This window comes from Xenopus laevis, chromosome 5S (assembly GCF_017654675.1).
Source record: "Xenopus laevis strain J_2021 chromosome 5S, Xenopus_laevis_v10.1, whole genome shotgun sequence".
In the NCBI taxonomy this organism is placed as follows: domain Eukaryota; kingdom Metazoa; phylum Chordata; class Amphibia; order Anura; family Pipidae; genus Xenopus; species Xenopus laevis.
The window spans coordinates 99,485,174-99,508,354 of NC_054380.1; the positions used below are offsets into that span (position 1 = coordinate 99,485,174).

The following is a 23,181-nucleotide window of genomic DNA, read 5'->3' on the forward strand; positions in this document are numbered from 1 at the left end:
GCGCGGACTTCGCGGACTGCCGGGGGGGCCCTGAGGGGGTGCGGGCCCGGTAGTTCCGCCACTGTCCCTGATCTGCCTTTGCCTGCCTTCCGCTGGCTAAAATGTAAATCTCCTGGGGGCAGGCACACAAAGCGATTTGTTTTCCGAAGTCGTCTGAAGTTTCCTCGTGAGGCAATTATGGGCGACTTTGGAAAATTAATCGCATGTGCCTGCCCCCAGGCGATTTTCATTTTAGCTGGCAGAAGGCAGATCGGGGAGGTTAGTCCCCGCGAAGAAGAGGAGATTTGTCGTCTGGTGATTATTCTCCCCGAATCTGCCCGTGTGGTCAGACCCTTAGATAGGTTCACTCCATTAACAGGCACATTAATAAGGCACAGAAATCAGTATGATATATCATTTTAGAGTGCAGAGAAATTCAGCAATTTTTAGAAGTGCAGGGAAGAACATAAAGTGCAGAAAAGATGGAGGTATTTTGCAGCAGGCTTTATGAGAGGCTATGACTCGCATAATAGCTGAGGCAGACCTTTAGCCTGCAATACAGACCCTCTCTACTACTACTACTACTACTTACCTGAGAGTTCTAGTTATGTAACAGCTGTCACTAAGTTTGAGTTGCATGGAGAAGAACATTTTAGAAGTACTTCTGTGCCTCTAATTAATAGTAGTTATTGTATTAAGTGATGCAGTCAAATCTGTTTGTAGTGAAGTTTGTTGATACTGAAGGTAAATACAAGCTTTTGATATTAGACCAGTGTTTGAGTGGACTGCTATGGTTTTTTCATGTGAGTTCAGAACAATGTGCTTGTTTTACAGATATTTTACAGAGCTGTAGCTGACATTGGGCCAGGAGAAGAACTCCTTTTGTTCATGAAGAGTGAAGATTATACCTATGCAAGAATGGCTCCAGATATCCATGGTAAGTAACACTCTAATCATTTGGGTTTTGAAGAAGTTGAGGCTCCTGACAAAAAGCCTACTATTAGACTCTCACCCACTATCCCTTGATGTTTACAAATCCTAGTTGTTAAATAGACTGTCAAATTTGGGAATGATTAAGTCTTTCTCATGTATGGTGTAGACTTAGCTGTGAATGAGTATGACTATGACTATTTTTACCTGGATCTTCATCTACAGCCTTTATGCTGCTGAGCTGTTGGATTGGAAACCCATTGTATGTGTGGCCTGAACTGTATGTCTTTACTAAGTACATTTTTTTTTGTATTTTTGGGGTTGATGTTTCTCATAGAGGAGCGCCAGTATCACTGTGAAGAGTGTGATCAATTGTTTGAATCCAAGACAGAGCTGAGTAACCACCAGAAATACTCCTGTGGTACACCCCACTCAGCCTTTTCACTAGTGGAGAACAGCTTCCCTCCAATCCTAAATGATGACAGTGACCTCACAGAGATGCAGCATGCTCACGAGTGCAAAGAATGCGATCAAGTTTTTCCAGACATGCAAAGGTTAGAATGGTTGCTATTATTATGGAATACTCCTTCTTTCTCCTTCTCACCATATATTCAATTATCTAGAAAAATATATCATTCTTCTGACTGACTGGGCTTTTTGTCACATGCTCACATTGTGTTAGTGAAGGCATAAATCTAATCATAAGCAGGATCTTTGCAACTGTACAAGACAGGACCATGAAAACCTAATACTACTGGGGAAAAATAGTGCACCATCCAATACGTGTTTTCTAATGTTTTTGTCATAGTTTTATATAATTAAAAAAAAAACAGAGCAGTGGGTGGGAATTTAGCTTTCTAAAAAGCACTCACCTAAACAATAAAAATTTAAATGCTTGTTCTGCAAGTCTTGTTTTTTAACTTGTATCATAATTATTAAATTCGGAACACCATCAAAAAAATGGTATGCTGCCATACAGTCCTGTAGTATTGGATCCTTTACTGGTGAATTAGTCAGTTTAGTAGAATTAATTGCATTTTCATCAATTCTTGATAATTACATTTCTTCTTTTAAAATATTTCTTTCTAGCCTGGAGAAGCACTTGCTGTCCCATACAGAGGAGAGAGAGTACAAATGCGATCAGTGTCCCAAGGCCTTTAACTGGAAGTCCAACCTAATCCGCCATCAGATGTCACATGATACAGGGAAGCACTATGAATGTGAAAACTGTTCCAAGGTAATGTGAATTTGTGTTTGGTTGTTTCATGGAACTGTGGAATTGTTTTCCTACTAGCAGCAATGAAAGTAACTTATTGGAAAAAGTATAAACTTATGTTGCCATTTAGAGGGGCAATTTAAAAATATATTTTAAAGTTCACCATCACCTGCACATCTCTGAATTGCATCGTAGTTGACAATTCAATTGGTGTACCAATCAATAGTCTTGAGATTATGCTGAAACATTTAGATGGCCCATGGCTGAGCAATCAGATCAACCTGGAAAGAGGTGGGAGTAATAGAAGTGGTCTTTTACTTTTATATTATCACAATGTATCTCAAAATATCTAGCAAAGAGGATTATACTAGCAGATATTCTGCTTATAAATATATTGACTAATGTTTTCTCATTTCCTAGCAGGTTTTCACAGATCCTAGCAACCTCCAAAGGCACATTAGGTCCCAGCATGTTGGAGCCCGTGCACATGCTTGTTCTGAATGCGGCAAAACCTTTGCTACATCATCAGGTCTCAAGCAACACAAGCACATTCACAGCAGTGTCAAGCCCTTTGTATGTAAGTCATCTTGTGTCAAGAAACCTATGTGCTTGCAGTTATTCACTTGAGAGGAATGTAATATTTATTTTTTATTCCATGGTGGAATTCAGTTCAAGAAAAAACAAAGAGTAAAAAGAGGATGCGATTCTTCCAGGGAACATCCTGTAGGAACTGCCTTTGTGCCTTGACAAAATAAGTTGAAAAAGTGATTTCATTCCTTACATAGTTGAGAAGGGAAGTCCTGGCTGCCAAAAGCAACAGGCAATAATGTGTGTTGCCTTGTTTATATACAGTATATATATCTTAGCAAATTGTCACTTGCCTTTTGGTTAAGGAATAACATTGCTAATATACTGGGGTTTTGGCTGCAGTGTCTTGACCAGCCAAACTGGTGTATGGTTTCAGTAATAAAAAACACAAGTAGCATTTGGAATCAGGTGTGCTGGTCCCCCAGTTCTTTTACAAACATATTTTCATGCAGCTGCCACCTAACTAAGATGACGAAAGAGGTACTGGGCACACTGTGTATACACACTTTGCTTATATATTTACTTATACATTACTGGATTTAAGGATCTAATCATAAGTGTAATGCACTAATAAATTAGCAACAAGGCAAGGATGGCAGTAACATAGACCACCAAGTTATTCTATGCTTACTACATGTTATACCTTAAAAATGCTCTACTGTGTATCTACAGTATATTTTAAATACATGAGGCAATCGTTAGCAGGAAGGTTCTGTGTATGCTCTTATACACCCAAGGAATCTTATAGTAAATACTTTGCATTCATTTGCCAAGGTATACAGTAATTAATAATATAGCACTGGTTCATTCTGAGATGTAGCTGTAAATATAGTCCTGTCAGTGATGATTTCTTTCTTAATATAGTCCTGTATAATATCTTAGACGAGAACTGATTGCAAGTATGCCCATTACACAGTTTTATTGGTAAATACTGGAATAACATGCTGGAATAATAGGGTACACCATTCAGTGTAGCTGGATTATGATTAACTTTGTATCCTACTTCTCCCTTCTGCCTCCAATTCATGCAGCCAATTGCTGCTTGCTATGGGGTACTGCACTGGAGCAAAAGTGCACCTGTTGTAGTTATAGTTTTGCTTGGTAATCATATTTTGATAAATCCCAGCCATAGTCTGTTGTTGGGTGGAGCAACACATTCTTCTTTTATTCATTGTAGAGAGATTTTTGAGATCATAAATCCATTTCATTCCATTCTAGAAGGCAACTTGGATTTTAACATTGGTGTAAAACAGGGAAGAGAATTTCTAAAGGAAAAATATGTTTACTTCTACAGTCCAAAGTCTTCCCAGATAGAGTCGATGATAAGGCTCATTAAACAGACATGACACCCATTTAACATCTTTGCTTTCCTGACATGCATTCCCTCATATTCTTCCTACATATTTCAGTAGGAAGATAATATCCAAACAATTTCATAGTAACAGACTCACAATTACAAAAAAAACAGAGGGATTCTGGAATGACGCAGTATTTTTCATGTAGAGGTGCTATCTGTTTTACAGCAGAAGCCCACACACAGGCTGTAGCACACAACTCTGTTTATGGCAACTGTCTCTTATTACATTCTTCTCCTTCAAACTTGAGTGAAGGCTCACCAACACAAAGGTAATTACTCATAGCCTTTGCAAAACCGTCAGGCTCTCCAAATAGAAACCACATGCTGTAATTGGCCAGTATATTCAGTGCCCTGCTTAATGTGTTTAATAAGCAGAAAATATGCAATCCTGACTGCTGTCTTATTCCTGAGTTCCCAGAAATTACACTGGAGGCACATTGAATATTAATAAGCCAGTGCACCCAGGTCTTTTGGGCTTTTGCATTGTTGAATAAGAGTGATAAATGGTCAAGGAAGGGTCCACGGCAAACTGTCCCGCCTAAGCCTGCACTGTATTGTTTTCCGGTATGAAAGTCTGCTGAAACTAGATATTAAATTAAGGGTGTTCCTGCAGAAAACTATTCAGCTCTGTCAGACCTAGACTTAAAAAACATAAAAGCAGCAACTCTCTTGTTCAGTGCATGGGGCTTAACAACATGGGGAATGTTTAGAGCTCATGCTGTTGCAGATAAAACTTCCAAATACCGCTACTTAATATACAGCCTTTTTTAGTAAAGCAAGAACATACGGCTAAGAAAAGTAAACTTTTTATACCCAGACTTGTTAAAACCCAAAAGTATCAGTCTTTGTATGGCTGATAAATCTCTATTGACATCCCAACTGGTTCATATTGATTACTCTCAACTGTCAGTGTGTGTGCAGTGTAACTTAGAGCATCGCATTGCAGCTATGCTGATTGTTTGTTTGGGTGAAATGCACTGAACATAAATATTATATGTGGATACTATTAGTGCTGGTTGTGAAGGTTCTGTTTATTTTTAATGTAGCTTGATGCCAGAGCAAACATTCAAGAGGTGAGAGCAAGTGTCATGGATTCTCAAGGACAAGGGGTTTCACAAGTGCAGGAAGGTTAGCAGTAAGGCTGATGTGAGTGGAAGTCAGGGGACGTGATTACAGTTCATGGGAACCAACAATGCAGGATGAGATACATTCAATTTGGTTTCCTTCACAAGCTTAAAATAGAGCTATTGTCAATTTGTCCAGCATGTCTTATTCCGTAGCATGATGATTGTTGAAAAGGTTTTGGAATGCTAAGTGTTTATTGTTGTGGGGCTTTAATTTGTGAATGATGAGGATATTTCAATGTCTAGTGCACCCTTGTTAGCAGGTACATGAAATGTAACTTTTTATACGAGTGCTATATTGCATGCACTTTTGTGCATGTTTGTATATTACAATATTATTATATTGTTATTATGATTTATCCACTACAGGCTTGCAGATGACTAGTCATTCTCCAAACACATTGCTAACGTTACCCTTGTGAGTAAAATGGCTGGCACTTGGACTAGTAATAGCAGTTTGAAGCAGAATTTATGAATCCAAACGTTAAGCGCAAAAAATCCTGAAACTGTTGCAGAAACACTTTGAAGGCAGAACTTTTCATCTTTTTGAAATGTACCTCATTTACAGAATTATATTTATACAGGTATTGTGTTTATACAGTATACTGTTTGTTTATTCACAGGTGAAGTCTGCCATAAGTCATATACTCAGTTCTCCAATCTCTGTCGGCATAAGCGCATGCATGCGGATTGCAGGACTCAGATCAAATGCAAAGACTGTGGGCAAATGTTCAGCACCACATCATCACTAAATAAGCACAGGAGGTTTTGTGAGGGGAAAAATCATTTTGCTGCAGGAGGATTGTTTAGGCAAGGCATTTCTCTTCCTGGAAACACAGCCATGGACAAAGTTTCTATGATTGGTATGAACCATGCTGGGCTTGCAGACTATTTTGGTGCTAGTCGGCATGCTGCTGGTCTCACGTTCCCAACAGCTCCTGGATTTCCATTCAGTTTTCCTGGTCTGTTTCCATCAAGTCTTTATCACCGACCCCATTTGATACCTCCTGCATCACCGGTGAAAGGGCTTCCAGGTGTTGAACAGAGCAACAAGAGTCAGAGTCTCCATGTGAACCAGCCTCAGGTATTACCAGCAACACAGGACATTTTAAAAGCACTAAATAAGCACCATTCTGTAGATGAAAATAAGGCTCTGGAGTTCATAACAGAGAATAATCTGAACCAGAGACCACATGAAAAGGTAAGCGACCATTCAGAGAGTACTGACCTTGATGATGTCAGTACTCCGAGTGGGAGTGACTTGGAGACAACCTCTGGCTCTGACCTTGAAAGTGACATTGAAAGTGATAAAGACAAACTGAAAGAAAATGGTAAACTATATAAGGATAAAATCAGTCCTTTACAGAGCCTAGCTGCACTAAATAGTAAAAGGGAATACAATAATCATTCAGTTTTTTCACCATGCTTAGAGGAACAGACTGTGACAGGGGCAGTGAATGACTCTATTAAAGCTATTGCTTCCATTGCTGAGAAGTACTTCGGTTCAACAGGACTGGTAGGGTTGCCAGATAAAAAGGGCACTTCGTTACCATACCCTTCTATGTTCCCCCTTCCATTTTTCCCAGCAATCTCTCAGTCAATGTATACATTCCCTGAGAGAGATGTAAGACCGTTACCTTTAAAGGTGGAACCAGAATCGCCAAAAGAATCTAAGAAAGTGCAAAAGGGGACAACCGAATCGGCCTTTGATCTTACTACCAAATGTAAAGAGGAAAAGGCTAGCCCAAATGCGCCCTCAAAATCTGGTGCTCCTACATCTTCAAAACATGAACAGCCTTTGGACTTAAGTATGGGCAGCAGAAGCCGAGCCACTACCACAAAACAGACAGAATCCAGAAAAAATCATATCTTTGGTGAGAAAAAAGACATTGACTCAGAACTAAAAAAAACATCTGAGCACTTCTTACAACATGCAAGACCTGCACCGTTCTTCATGGATCCTATATACAGGTAGGTTTTGTGGACCTTGAAGCTGCTAAAATTGACTTTACTAGAAGTTGTACAACCACCTTAATAATGCTACAGTGCGCCCTCAAAAAGTACCCCACATGCAATGCCCGCTAGAGATATAGGACCTATTAACCAGAAACACATAACTAGTAATATGGCAATGCCTTTACTCATGACTTTCACATAAGCAAGTCATTCTTGATTTTTGACTGATTTGTTTTTTCTCTTCAATAATAAGAAAGTGTTGTGTTAACTAAACCAGTGTTGTTCACTGTGTAAGATTTGTGCAGTAACACTGTGTTGCTTATTGTATTATGACAGTGTTAAATCCACTCTCAGAACCATATTTGTTAACCTAAATAATTGTAATTGCAGGGTAGAGAAGAGAAAAACGATGGATCCTCTGGAAGTTCTAAAGGAAAAATATTTAAGGTCATCCTCAGGGTTCTTATTTCATCCGCAGGTATGTACAGAACGGACAATGAAGAAGAAGCATGGCTTCTGTGGTTTGATTTGATATCTTGCTATATATATATATATATATATATATATATATATATATATATATATATATATATATATATATATATATATATATATGAAGAATAGTATGTTGTTTTTAAAATGACCTTGACATTTTAAAAGAATCATGAATATATTGTTTAATCTGAGAACCAGATCCAGTATTACCAGGAAATTGTTATTAGCTTTTTACAAGTCTAGGCCAAGGTATGTGTGGTTAATGTTTGGCTGGATGCAGACCTCCCAAGGCAATTTTATTCTCTGTATGACATCATAAGTTAATATAAGCATGCCTTATTGTTTAATTTACATATTTGGTATTTACAAGTTTATTGGCCTGAAGCTATGCCTACATGTGTTTCACTGCATGTTTCATATTTAACCTGCCTTTATGCTCAGGACGAACTTTTATCTATTTTGGGTGCTGAATGAATGGCAATATAGGTGCCAATGGGTTTGGTTATTTAAAAAGATCAGTGATGGGAAAAGAGCAGTCAAGTTCAAGCAGATTAACACAAGTCTTACCTGTTGTTGCTAGCAGCATGGCTTTTACTAACTCGTAAGGCTGAAGGTTGGACACTGCTCTGTTATACTGTTGAATACGTTTTTAATTGTGAGTTTCCTGAATCAGCAAGGACCCACCAACAAATGATGCCTATGGATGTAGCTGACATAGCCAATTAGCCCATGAATAAAACCAGGGCTGACTTACAGCTTTGCTCCAATTAGTATAATGACATCTGCAGAACAGATCATTTTTCTAAACAATGATGCTTTCATCCACAAAAGGGTAAATGCATCAACCTGTTTATTTTGCCAGAAGAAATGTATTACCTTAATAGTCTGACACAACTGCATGGACAGCTTAAAGAGGGGATTTGGTCTACATCCAACAATGCACTCATTTAAAATGAGGAGGTATCATTGAAGCATTACATGTCAGGAAACGCACAGTCCTCAAGACTATCTTTTAAGTATTCCATTGGTGAGGTTACTGTTATATCAAACCAAGGTTTGCATGGAGTGTGGGAAAAATAAGTTTTATTGAAGTAAGGATAATATATGGATGTCTGCATTACATGGACCTGCCCATTAGGATGGTGGCAAAACAAACAAATCTCATTTGAATCTATTGAAAATGCCTGCCAGATATTTAGATACAGTAGATGGGCCATTAGGCTGCAGTCTCATTGCCTGGTTTATTCCCTATGTGTAGCTTTGCATTTTAACCATGCTGTTAACCGGTTTGGTTAGGGCAAGATGGGATAAACTGAGTGCCCTTTAACTAAAACTGGATATTTGGTGATAGGGATCATGTGGGTGTCCAACCATATATTCTGGTGTTGCATTCTCTTGTGTGAAAATATTAGTATGATAAAATGAATGTCTTAAAATATTATATTTTCTTTTCTTCCAGTTCCCTCTGCCAGACCAGAGAACTTGGGTAAGATTATAAAAAAAAGATACATATATTGTTGCATGCCATGTCCTTATGTTCATTTCTTAAACAGTTATTTCATAATTTTCATTGTCCAATGATGTCACAAACTTGAAACACTTATTAAGATTTAATATATGTTTAATGTCATGTTTCTCCTAAAACCAGTCTCACTGTGAAGTCTGTTGCTCAGCTGATCAGAATTAATCCAGATTTTGGCTTTGTTCCCACTGAAACATTCTAGAAGTAGTTTTTCTTCTACAGCCAAGACTGTAAGTCCCACAATACCTTGCACCTCCTTTCTCCTTTGTCACAGTTCTGTAAATCACAGAACATGAAAGTCATATTGGGAATTGGAGGTTGGAGGAGAGATGACTTTATACATTGTTTCAGTGCTACAGGGAGTCATAACAAGCAGTGCAGTGAATAGTTAGGGACAAATGTTTTTTTAAATCATTGAAAATATTGTATCTTGCATATAAAGTTGCACATTTTTCTATTACTGCAGATTTTTTTTGGCTATTTGTTTGGAGTTGCCCCTTTAAATTACCAGTAATTAATGTAATTCCTCCCATTTTGAAAAGCTGTTCTTTTCGTCTCCAAGCAAACCAGAGATTTGTAGGGCTAAGCTAAGCAGCTGGGTTGGATTTAACTGCCAAAGGTCTTGCTCTGCTTTACAGAGTGGCCAGATACTTTGCCCCAAATCATTTCTAGCATAACAACAGAAAGAAGGAAATGCTCCATGTGAAATATCATAGAATATGATAACAATATCTGAAGAATATATTTTAAGTAAAGGAAATATTTTTCTTTTTGTTTGTTTTCTGTCACTGAGGTTTACTCACTTATTTCTACTGAAGTTATTTTAGGCCATGGCTTAATAATATAATTGTGAGCATTTTTGTTCTAATCGCATAATCATAAGAGCAATTAATCATTGTTAACAAGTAGATGACCTTTCCCCTGAACTGCACAGTTTCCAAAACATACCATTTCCAATTTCAGTCATAAATTATTCTTAAGAAATTATAATATATATATATATATATATATATATATATATATATATATATATATATATATATATATATATATATATATATATATATATATATAAAAAAACTACAAACCCACAAGGACATTAAGGGGGTTATTTAGTAAAATCCGAATGCATAAATCATTAAAAATCTGTGATTTTTTTTTTTATAAAATTGGACTTTTAAAAAATCACAAATTTTTCAGTTTTTTTAAACCCTGAGGATGGAAAAGTCTGAATCAGTAAATCCAACTTGTTGAGGTTGCATAAAAGTCAATGGGAGAAGTCCCAATGATTTTGATGTGCGATGGGTTTAGTGTTTTCAGGTGAAAAATCAGAAAAAAAATGTTTGTTTCTATAATAAAAGATTAGGGTTGGTATTTTTCAGCATTACTAAATAGAAGAAATTTGGTGCCTGCTGTCTCTTTTTTCTGTTGTCAATGCATGGAAATAAGGTTAGAGTAATGGCACACAAAATGATTGTTGCCCACACTGGCATGCTCTTGTGCATGTTTTCAAGCAAGAATCTAGTGAAAATTACAGGTGCTAGTGTTGTAAAACCATTGAGAATGATGTGGATGATAAAGAGGAACCTCGAGCCTTTTAAAATACACAGTGTTTTCAGGTAGGGGAAAAAATGCAGTTGGCAAAACTCCTGTGTCCCATGTGCCAACGTCTGAATTAGCCAGGTTATGTTAGTAGTGAATGTGGAACTTAGTCATTGCTGATTCCTTGATTTCTATAGATTTATACAATATGTTTAAAGTTATTTAATTTTGTAGATTTATAAGGACACAACTATATAGAATAACACAATAAAGCTTTGTTTACAAATAGCTAGGCATAAGTGTTAGAGTGTTAAGAGTGTTTCATTTCCTTGTAATATACAAAAGTAAACAAGGCCCCTGATAGTAATTACCCATTAACCTAACTGAAAGAAAATACAAATTCAATGCATATTATATTGCCACAGTCTTTTTGACTACAGTATTGCCCTGACAAAGGCATAGTATATAATGTTCTAATGAAATTGCACATCTGATATTAGTGATTGAATAGAATTTTCTCTGCATACATAGCTGCCAGCCACGAATAGGTATCACAGTAATAGGGCTTTATGTGCCATTTTACATTCAAATAGGCTATCATTGTAAAATCTCTCACAACTGAAAAATGTCAAGTGATTTAATAGCTACTGACCAGAATATTAAATGTATAAATAAAAGATATTTATTATCTTTACCTAGGTACTTATTATTCCTCAATGTAATTGTTGCTATCATAACCTTTGCACATTTCTGTTACTGCTAATCAGCTGCAGTGTCAAAGGTCATTTTTCATTCACAAAACATATTCCCTGTATAGTTACCCAAATATCGATGTGATTTCTTACTAGGAACAGTCCAACTAGATTAAAAGCTGCTGAATTTAGATTGCACTTGATAAAAAATAGATTTTTAATAAATAAAAAATTGAGGCAAAAAAATGTTAATGCCACAGTTGCATGGGTGGATAATGACATTGCTCTGCTGGGACAGAACTACCTGCAATGAGATCAGCAGTAACATTACAAAGATGTCTGCCCTGTGATCAGTAAGTGTCAGGATCCTTCATGTTGACAAATGTGCTGTCCTCAAGCATCTGTAGAGAATGTTTTAGCAGCAGAATGATTATGAATCAAACCCGTGTGAGCCTGCAGCCCTGAATACATCCCAAGCCTTTCCTATTTGGAGCATGACAAGTGAATGCAGCTCCACTTGCCGATGAGATTTTTTTTGGCTTCCGTATGTTTGAAAGACACACAGCAAATTGGGAATGTTATCCTGTACACTGCAATTTGTAGCTACTCTTACAAACTATGAGCAAGGAATAGGAGGGCAACGCTGTAGGTTAGAGAAAACCAAGCACTCAACCAGAAGGGAATAGTCAATTACAAAGACAGTGTTTGCTTATAAAATGCAAGGGGGGTATTTATTAAAGCCTGATTTTTTTCTGCTCAGAGTTTTTTTTCCAACTTTCTCTTTATTGAAGTTAACACAGTAATTCAACAGAATGCACTTGTTGTCATTTCTTGTTAACACATTGATCAATAAACTTTTTCTGACATACATTCTTCGCTTATTGTGTTGTTCACTATTACAAATCCAGTTATGTGTCAACAAATTTATAACAATTCCTTACAAACGAGGAAAAGGGGAGGGGGAAAAAGGTAAAGGGAAGGGGTTGAGTGAAATCTCCTGATGGTAGAGGTATTATATTTGTCTTAGCAACAGTCCTTCTCTATATAACCAGATATTCCGTACATCCTCAAATTTGCTGAGCCTATTATTCAGCATAGCAGTAAGCTTCTCCATTTCGATAGACCACCACAATTTGTTTCGAATTTCCTGCATAGTTGGAGGTGGGCCCTTCCATCTTTTAGCTATTAAACCTCTAGTGATTAGGCAGAATTGAACACATAGTTTATGTTCATTGAATGTTAGCTGACAGGTTTACGTAGCAGGAGAGCTAACCAAGGGTCAGGTGGCATTGATGTCGCCAAAGTGTCATTTATCGTTTTAAAGACGTCTTCCCATAACCTGTATATTGTGGGACATGTCCACCACATGTGCATTTCATCCGCCACTTCCACACATCCCCGTGGGTAAAGATCAGATGAATTAAACCATTTATGTAACTTCTTAGGAGTGTAGTACCAGTCATGATAAATTTTATACGCATTCTCTTTAATATAGGTATTAATGGAAGCTTTCGCCATGACCTTATGAATATTCTCCCATTCCTCCATTTCTATGGGCACCCCTAGTCTCTGTTCCCACTTCAGCATAGTAGCCGTTTTCCCTTGTGTATATGTGGCATCCATAAGTCCAGAGTATAAAACACTGATTTTATGTTTGCGTAAGGGATGATTACATAAAAATTCAAAGGAGGAGGCATCGGGATATGTGCGACCCATCAGCCCCGAAGCGTAATGATGGAGCTGTTGGAACCTATAATGTTCTTTCAGTGGTATATGAAATTTCGACCGTAAAGTATCCCAAGAGATGGGTTTAGAATTAATGAACAAATTCTGAACTCTGGAGAAACCATTATTAATCCACCATGTGAATGTTGTGGAGTTAAGCCCCGGAGGAAAAGCAGGATTGTGAAACAGTGGAGTAAGGGGAGCGTCTGAGACGGCAGGATTGAGTGAACTTTATCCCATGCAGTCACTGAATACTTAATAAACACATTCCTCATACAGTGTCTAGGTCGATATTTATGCTCTAGCCATAGTAAATCTGCTGCTGCGTTGGGAGCGGTTAGTTGGTTTTCTAGTTCTACCCATCTGCAGTCGTTAGGGTCTGAGTGCCACTTAGTTATTTGAGCCAATATAGCTGCTTTCCTGTATTTCTCTAAGTTTGGAAAGGCTAGTCCCCCTCGTGTGGTGGATTGATAACAATTTTTTTTATTTATCCTGTGTCGTTTATACTGCCAAATAAAATCGAACATCTGCTGTTGCAGTTTCTCCAGGTCTTTCTTGGGAGGAGGCACGGGCAGCGCCCTAAACAAGTACAAAAGCTTAGGAAGTAGATTCATTTTAACAGAGCTGATCCTACCCATCCATGATATCAGCAATCTATGCCACCTTCGGAGATCTTTGCGTAAGGAAGCTACCAGTGGGGTGTAATTAATATCTGCAATTTGACTGGTCGTGGGAGGAACCGTCACCCCCAGATATTTAAGACCTTTTTTAACCCAATGAAATTCAAAGTTCAGTTCCAGGAGTTTCTGAGTAGGTTTATCAAGTGTGAGATTGAGGGCTTCTGATTTAGTGTTGTTAATTTTGAACCCTGACACCTCGGCGAAGTCATGGAGCTCTTTATATAGATTGGGCAATGTAGTCAGAGGTCTGGTTATAGAGAAAATTGTATCGTCAGCAAATAACGCCACTTTATATGTATATGAACCTATTGTAATACCTGATATATTCGGATTAAGGCGAATTCTGTGGGCAAGGGGTTCTATACACATTGCGAATAGTAGGGGTGACAATGGGCACCCCTGCCTGGTACCGTTTTTGATCTGAAATGGGGAAGAATGATATCCACCCATCGCCACACGGGCGGATGGAGCGTGATATAGCTTCATCACTGCCGAAGTGAATACAGAGCCACATCCCATTTGCAATAATGTGTATCTCATATATCTCCAGTCAATGCGGTCAAATGCTTTCTCCGCGTCTAGCGTTAAAAGCATGGATTGGAGTTTATCGTTCTCGACCGCATGGACTATTTGTAGGATCCGTCTTATATTATCAGTAGCCTCTCTGCCCCGTATAAAACCCGTTTGATCTGGGTGAATGATGGTGTGAAGGTGTCTATTGAGTCTGTTAGCCAAAATCTTCGCATAAATTTTAAGATCTAAGTTAATCAAAGAGATAGGTCTATAGTTCTGACATTGATTGGGGTCTCGGTTCGGTTTCGGAATCACAATAATATTAGCTCTGGACATATCCCTAGTGATTTCCACATCTGAAGTAAGGAGCGTATTAAATAGGCTAGTAAGAGATGGCATAAGAATGGTTTGGAATTTTCTATAATATAACAATGAAAGGCCATCTGGGCCAGGGGCTTTGGAGGGTTTATGCTGGGATATAGCTAATGCCACTTCTGCATCGGTGCTATCCATTGCCAAATCCTCCCCCTGATCCTCTCGAAGGCGTGGCAGGTTGGAGTCAGCTAGATATTTTTGTATATAGGAATCATCAAGTGTAGGGGCTGTGGTTGTCCCATCATACAATTTCGCATAAAATTGTGAGAAAACATTCACTATAGATTTAGGATTATTGACTATTTCCCCCGTATCCGACTTTACTGCTCTTATGAGGCCTAATCGTTTTTTATCATTAAGAGCTCGTGCCAACATTCTGTCCGGTTTGTTACCTTTGTCATAATATTTCCTTTGTGTTCTTCTCAACGAGTGTTCAGCCTTATGAACTAATAGTAAATTTAGTTCCCCTCTGCACTTTTCTAGTTCGGTCAGAGTCGTTGTGTTTAAGTCCCGTTTATGTCTATATTCTAGATCCCTCAGTTTATCCGTAAGTTCAACTATCTGCCGTGTCCTAAGTTTTTTTAAATGAGCTCCCTGTTTGATTAGGTGGCCCCTGATCACTGCCTTGTGAGCATCCCAAATAATCGCCGGATTAGGCGAGTCCTGATTGTTCTCTTTAAAGTAGTAATCTATTTGTTGAGAGAGATGATTGCAAAAGGCATCATCCGCCAACAGTGATTCATTAAGTCGACATTCGCCTTTCGAAGAGGACAGGTGAGGAATAAGCAATGTACCAATTATAGGAGAATGGTCCGACCACGTTCTAGGTTCTATAGTGGTCTGCTCAGAGTTTTAAAGGGGAAAACAGTATTTTTTGCGGAGGGGAAAAACCTATATTTTTTCATGATTTATTAAAAATTATATTAGTAAAAAAGTGCTTCATCTCAAACCTGCCGAGGTCATGTAGAAGAACTGGGCAATACAGGAAAGAAGGGCTCCCAACTTAAGAAATAGTTTCATAAAAGGACACCCACTCCTTTGGTTGTAGGTTGGACAGGTATCTAAAAGAACAAAATCTACACTTTAACCAAGAACAGTTTCCACTTAAAGGGTCCCTTTTAGGCAAAAGGAATTTGGGCAAAAGTGTCAAACACTGAGTCTACTTGTCTAAGAGCTTGTTTTGCAACTAAATGTTGGACAAAGATGTTGGCCAGGTTTTGTTGGATTGTTTGCTTTTCATTTATCGTGACTTAAGTCTTCACTAAAGACAAATTTGCCCCAATGTGGTAAACCGTAGAAATTTGCCATGAATTTGTACTGCCAATTAAAGAATACAATTTGGTTGCTGTACTGGGGCAAATGTTATTTTAATTCTAACTGCACTAAACACTGTCGCTGTGACTCAACATTTTTTGTTAGATCCATGTAAAATTGTATGAATCCCATTAATGCATTTTGGGATATATGATGTTTATTCAGCAGACCACCTGTGACAAAAATTAGCTCAAGAACAGTTGCAGTGTGGCAGTAAAAGATGATGTATAACTTACTGAGAATAAGCTGACATAAAATGTAAATGTAATTACATAGGAGCAAATATAATCAAGTGCCTTATTATCTTTACAAACTGATTAAATGGGTCCAATTATTGCCAAGGTTTGGTAGCATTGAGGGGGTGAACAAAGACTTCCATGGTTAAGACTAACATGCAAAGCTAAGATTAAAGAGCTGAAACTGGGTCATTTTGGGTGGTATCTATTCTGCTGATTAAGTACATAGTTCAAGAGAACTTGCAGCTGTAATATTTGCATCTGGCAATTTTTATCCCAGGGCTGTTTTGGAACATAATTTCCCATATATTCTGAAGATAGTCCAATAGCCACAATATGAATATGAGTACCCTATATGATCAGTTTATGCATCCTGCCAATTAACAAACTTTGATAACGCAACTTTATAGGCCGAATTGCATGTAGAGGTGGCACAGACATATGCTTACCTGCCACGCAGTCTCACAAGCTGCTCAATGAACACAACTTCTCCCATGACTTACTACTTTTCTTGCAAATAAGGGCAGACTGATATAGTAAAAATAATGCTTTGCTGTAGGCTGCACTAATTAATCTGTGCATGTTTGTCTTTTCTTTTAGATGTCAGCAATAGAAAACATGGCAGAAAAACTGGAAAGTTTCAATGCCCTCAAACCAGAAGCCAATGACCTTATACAGTCTGTTCCTTCTATGTTCAGTTTTCGAGCTTCATCAAGTGCCCTACCTGAGAATCTTCTTCGGAAGGGAAAAGAACGCTATACTTGCAGGTATTTCACATGTTAAAAGTGAATACACGCATGCACAGTGGTTATATTTCATATTTCATAACAAACAGCGGTCTAACAATTATTTAATAAACAAGGGTTACAGTATTAAAGTTTTGCTGAGGTTATTTGGAAGACTTCCTATTTAGATTATTTATCTTTTTTTTTTTTTTTCATATATATATATATAAGAAAGAAGAGTTTACATTGCTGCAGTGAAAGACATTTGAGGCTTGACTGAATTCTGATATTACCCTTCTTGACCACTACTTTACCAAACAATAGTTTAAACAAAATGTTTAAGGGTATATTTTAAAATTTTAAACCATTTTTAGTTAGAGATGTTCAATGGCATACCTTAACCATACAACACATTTAGACATAACTGGACTTGAGCTAATAGGAGTCTAAGTGGTTCTTAGTATCACATTTCTTGTGGCTTCGTACAAGCTGGAGTTTAGGGGGCAATATGCTTTCAAATAGCTACCTGCTTCTCTACAGCTAAAGTAATTTGAGAGGTATTCATCTAGCTGCTCGGCTTAGGCAACAGTCAGTGAGGAGCATCAAGGAATGTGTCCAGTCAGTACAATGCTGACATGCTGATGCCACAAACTCACAGAAATAGAGCCTTCTCAGTTTCTGAGATTTTATTTACATGTTCTATATTACATTTACATTGTGTATTACTGCAAAATAAATTGCAAAGTATTGTAATACAAGTGTTTATAGAAGAAATTAAGGGCTTTCTTCTGAAGAATCTCTTGGTGCAGTGTTGAAATGTAATTGAAAAGCAAATAAATTATTAAACATAATAACTGACATAAGGTTGAAAAATGAAAAATAATATTGAAAGTATTGGTATGTGTTATTATAGGTACTGTGGAAAGATTTTTCCAAGATCTGCAAATCTTACTCGGCATCTACGGACTCATACTGGAGAGCAGCCTTACCGGTATGTAGAATTGCATTTCCTATCAATTGTTAAATATTAAAACATGCTGTGTGAGACTTCATTATAATAAAAGTAGCATAACTGTTATCTCTAATCGTGTTTAGATGAGTAGCTAATTATTTTGTCATTTGGTTTTGCCCAACTACTCTCTTTAGAAATCAATAATTTTTTTAAAAACCAGGACTTCAAGGGTCCTAGCACTGATACAGTATTTCAGTAGAATAAGGGCTGCAAGCCTGAAAGCCTTTTTTCAAAAATAAAGTGTAGCTGGCGATTCAACTTGTTTCTGTTGGCCAAAGAAAATTATACCGTAGATCTAAATAAAGTTTATTTACAGCAATGTAAAAGAGGGTGAAGCATATAGTGCACCTAGTGTACACTACATTCTTTACTCATTTGTCTTGTATAATTTGCAGTTGGGGATTCCACATTGGTTTGTGCCTTTATAGTAATGCCCCATAATTTTAAAAAATAATGATCTGTGATCTCTTTAAAGTCTATGAATAAAATAACCAATGAGCAAAGTAAGATAATACAGTGTATAAATAAAAATTTACTGGTCCAAAAAGTGCTGTGGACAAAGTAATATATAGGAGTCTTTCATGATTATTTTCCTAAGTTAGTACAGGTATGGGATCCATTATCCAGAAACCTGTTATCCAGAAAACTTCAAATTGCAGGAAGGCCATCTCCCGTAGACTCCATTTAGTCCAAATAATTAAAAATGTAGATGTATTTGCTTTTTCTCTGTAATAATAAAATAGTACCTTGTAAATGATCCAAACTAAGAAATAATTAATCTTTATCGGAAGCAAAACCAGTCTATTGGGTCTATTTAATGTTTAGATCATTTTTTAGTAGACTTAAGGTATGAAGATCTCAATTAAAGAAAGATACATTATCCAGAAATCCCCAGGTCCCAAGATTCTAGATAACCCATACCTGTATTGTTTGTATCAGTAGAGGATAACTTTTAGTGAACTATAAAAGAAACAGGTTGACTGTATGAAGGGCACATCTGAGCCTCCTGCACTAGGGTCATGGTCCCAAGCCACCACACTTACTGGAAAAGCAAAGGGTAAAGCCAAACATTTTGTGTACAAATTGTTGTGATAGGGTAATCCCTGAACACATCTTGTGCTCCCCTCATTTCTAAGGGCATGTGCTAGTTATTTACTTTATATATATATATATATATATATATATATATATATATATATATATATATATATATATATATATATATTGTTATTAGTGTCTTATGCACTCAGGCTTGAATAGTGTAGAGAAGGTTATTTTCTTCAGCCTTCTGAAGAATAGCACAGACATTTCCATATATTTTGCTTCCATTAAGGTCTCGAACTGTAGGCTTCTTTGTCTTTGAGCAGCACAATGTCTCCATTCATCTTGATTCTAAGTTGTAGGGAGAAAAAGTTGTTAAATTAGTTCTGTAAAGTAAATACATTTATTGAGATGATATTTTATAGATGAGCTGGCATCAGGAAACTGAGTGGGAAGTCGTTAGGGAAAGAAACATACATTTTAGATTCTTTAGGTCCATGGAATAGATGGTTGAACAGATGTTATTCATTCTACCTCTAAAATGTAAACCACCTTTGGCAGTGCATGTACAAGGCCATAACTCAGAGAATATGGCTGGCTCATTTTCCAACAACAAAGTTTGCCTTAAAAATGGAATGTATCCATGATATGCTGCCAGGTTATCATACATTATTGATGTTTATTTATAACAAACACACAAAGAAACCTAGTTATCAGTAGCACATTCAGGGGCACATTTACTAAGGGTTGAATATAGAGGGTTAACAAACCCTCGAATTCAACCATCGAAGTTAAATCCTATGAATTTGAATAACGAATTCGAAGGATTTACCGCAAATCCTACGATCGAATAAAAATCGTTCGAACAATGAAATCCTTTTAGAATCAAACGATTCGAATGATTTTAAGCGATCGAAGGATTTTTATTCAATCATAAAAAGCTTAGAAAAGTGCTGGGGAAGGTCCCCATAGGCTAACATTACAGCTCGGTAGGTTTAAAGTGGCAAAGTATGAAGTCAAAGTATTTTTTTAAAGAGACTTCGAATATCGAATGGTCGAATAGTCAAACGATTTTTTACTTTGTTCGATTCGATTGAATTCCATCGAATTTGACCCATTCGATGGTCGAAATACCCCAAAAAAATACTTCGAAATTCAAATTTTTTTCATTCGAATTCTTCACTCGAGCTTAGTAAATCTGCCCCTCAGTGTCCAATGCAAGTAACATTGCTATACCCAGTGTTTGAATGCTTGCATTGTGAATAGAACACAGTTTGTGCCAACAGATGCCTTGTTGTGCTGAATGCAATAGTTCTTACTGATTTTTCAAGACTTACTTAAAGTCCAGTTCTGGCACTAAACTGTGTAACTGACCCAAAATCTTATTAAATCAGTTTAGTGCTGGCTAAAACATAAATGCCTGCAACTATTGTAATAACATTGCTTTATGTATATGCAGCATCACATCCATCTAATACCATCTTCACCATTACTACTGTACATTATTAGTTCCACATATTTTGCAAAGACACCTGGTCACCTGGTGTTAGTTTCCAACTTAAATGTCCATCTCGTGCAAACTACATAGCTGGGAGATATAAGGGGTACAGAATTGGCTACAGTCTCTAAACTAAAAAGCCTTTTTTGATTTCCAGATGTAAATACTGTGATCGTTCGTTCAGTATATCTTCAAACTTGCAACGGCACATCCGCAATATCCACAACAAGGAGAAGCCGTTTAAATGCCACCTGTGTGACAGATGTTTTGGTCAGCAAACCAACTTGGACAGACATTTAAAAAAGCACGAAAATGGAAACTTATCTGGTAAGCTGAAGTTAAACCACTCTGATGATCATTTTCTAAAGCTGAACTTGAAAAGGGTTTTAATGTTTAAAAACAAGAGTTTTTTTTTTTTGTTAATTTTCACACTGCTTTAGGAATCAATATGTTTCTAAATCAATTCTGTAGTCTACACTACGCTATTTGTAATAAAATGCTCTGAATCCCTTTTTTATGACTGTCAAATAAGGGCAAAGGCCACCCTGACAATAGAAATTACTTATATTGCAGTTAACGTTTCTGCCAAATTTTTATATTTGTATGTGCGGTAACTTACAGTAAATACATAAAGTGGATATAGTCTTAAAGCAATTTTGTACAGGCCTGTTCGATTTCTCCCAGGTAAAAACACAATTGGATAAAAAAATGTATTCCCAGTTTATGTCAGGCATTGGGATTGAGTTGTGTCTATATTTATTGCAGTCATTTGGCTGGCTGAACAAGGGACCTCTTTTCAGACAATAGAAAGCATAAGGGACATGCGAAATATGAAAACACTCACAACTTCTTCTTCTTCTAGGCACTGCGGCATCTTCTCCCCATTCAGAAATAGAAGGCACAGGCGCGATCTTGGAAGAAAAAGAGGATTCTTACTTTAATGAAATACGGAATTTTATAGGGAACAACAGCCACAACAAGCAGTCCCCTTTAAATATAGATGAAAGGTATAGTAAGATTATAATAGTATATACTGTTATATTTCCAACATAATTTGGGGGCAGATTTACTAAACTCGAGTGAATAATTCGAATGCAAAATATTCGAATTTCGAAGGTTTTTTTGGGGTACTTCGACCATCGAATTGAGCAAATTTGATCGAATTGAATGATTCGAACAATTCGAAGTAAAAATCGTTCGACAATTCGACCATTCGATAATCGAAGTACTGTCTCTTTAAAAAAACCGTTGACTTCACACTTCGCCACTTTAAACATACCGAAGTGCAATGTTAGCCTATGGGGACCTTCCCCAGCACTTTTCTAAGTTTTTTTGGGTCGAATAAAAATCCTTCAATCGATTGCTTAAAATCGTTCGAATCGTTCGATTCAAGTGATTTTATGGTTCGATCAAATGATTTTTATTTGAGCGTTCAATCGAATGATTTTTATTCGATCGTTCGATCGAACGTTTTGCGCTAAAATCCTTCCAATTCGATATTCGACCCTTGATAAAATCTGCCCCTTGGTGTCATGCTTTGTTTTGCACCTCCTCTTCACCTTAATTCTAAAAAAAAAAACAGCTATATGTTATTCGATCTAGGAAAGATATTTCATATAACAAAAAAAACCCCAATGCAGATAAAATCAGAAGCAAAATAAGCATCTTATTGGCTGCTATGGGTTACTGTACTTCGGCAAACTTTTATTATATTTGGGGGCTAGATTTAAGCTGGGCACATACGTATTTATAGAGCTGCCATTTGACCTGATGGGCAGATTAATCTATACATTAGCACATTATCTACATTCACTTGTAGCCAACTGGCCAGTGCAGGCCCTGGTCTGATTGTTTAGCAATCACCTGAACAATCAGATTTAGGTAAGCAACCCATTACTCAGTTCATACCATGATCAGACACACCACATATATGCTCATTGCTCTAGTGGATTTACAAACATGGCAGAATAGAAGTTACTAATTTCCAAGAATATTTCAATTTGACTTTAGCTTGGTTGGGCATAACTTCTCATGTGACATCTTGGCAAAGGGCAGATGTTGATGGGCTTGACATTTTTTTCCTTTGTGTACCCAAGAAAGGTTGGGTCTGGCTTTTAAACAAAAAAACTATTTATTGAAAATGGCCTCCAGCAAGTTGTCATGAAATAAGCTTTTGGTTCTGACATTAGACAAACGATTGAGTAATTACCCCTATGTTATTAAAGAATCGTGAGAAGAAAATAACTTAAGCAATGGACCATCTACAGACCTCTGGTAAAAGATTTCTGATGTATAATGCTCTACAAAGATGCTATAATGCGATAAAGATAATCAGAAATGCCTGATTGAAGGAGGGATGATTATGCTTTTCCATATATTTTGTAAGATCGTGTTTTATTTTCCTTTGTGACTTAATTTCAACATCTGGCCACAACATGTCCCTAAACAGGAAGTCAATAAAGAGACTAGGTCGCGGGGTCATAGGACGTTTCCTTTCTAAAAATCTGTATTCTGACTGCATTTGATGGATATTTTATCTTTAGCAAATTACTGAACTTGGAAGCATAATTAACAAATCTGTTTACTTAATCCTAAAGCTTTCCTTTCCTTGGGTCTACTCCATGTAATGTTAATTTTTCACTAACTGAACTCTGTACAACT

The 23,181-nt window shown here is 37.1% G+C and overlaps 1 protein-coding gene across 6 annotated transcripts in view; it reads left to right on the plus strand.

The window, feature by feature from the left end:
* mecom.S (MDS1 and EVI1 complex locus S homeolog) overlaps positions 1-23,181 on the plus strand; it is a 42,786-nt gene that overhangs the window by 13,979 nt on the left and 5,626 nt on the right. For 4 of the 6 annotated variants that reach the window (XM_018264209.2, XM_018264208.2, XM_041563881.1 and 1 more), the window contains 11 exon segments: positions 814-916; positions 1,247-1,463; positions 1,999-2,146; positions 2,546-2,702; positions 5,818-7,165; positions 7,541-7,628; positions 9,105-9,131; positions 16,845-17,011; positions 17,883-17,960; positions 20,678-20,847; positions 21,383-21,527. In XM_018264209.2, coding sequence (XP_018119698.1) covers positions 868-916; positions 1,247-1,463; positions 1,999-2,146; positions 2,546-2,702; positions 5,818-7,165; positions 7,541-7,628; positions 9,105-9,131; positions 16,845-17,011; positions 17,883-17,960; positions 20,678-20,847; positions 21,383-21,527 — 2,594 coding nt within the window. In that variant the 5' untranslated portion in view covers positions 814-867. 6 annotated transcript variants of the gene reach the window in all.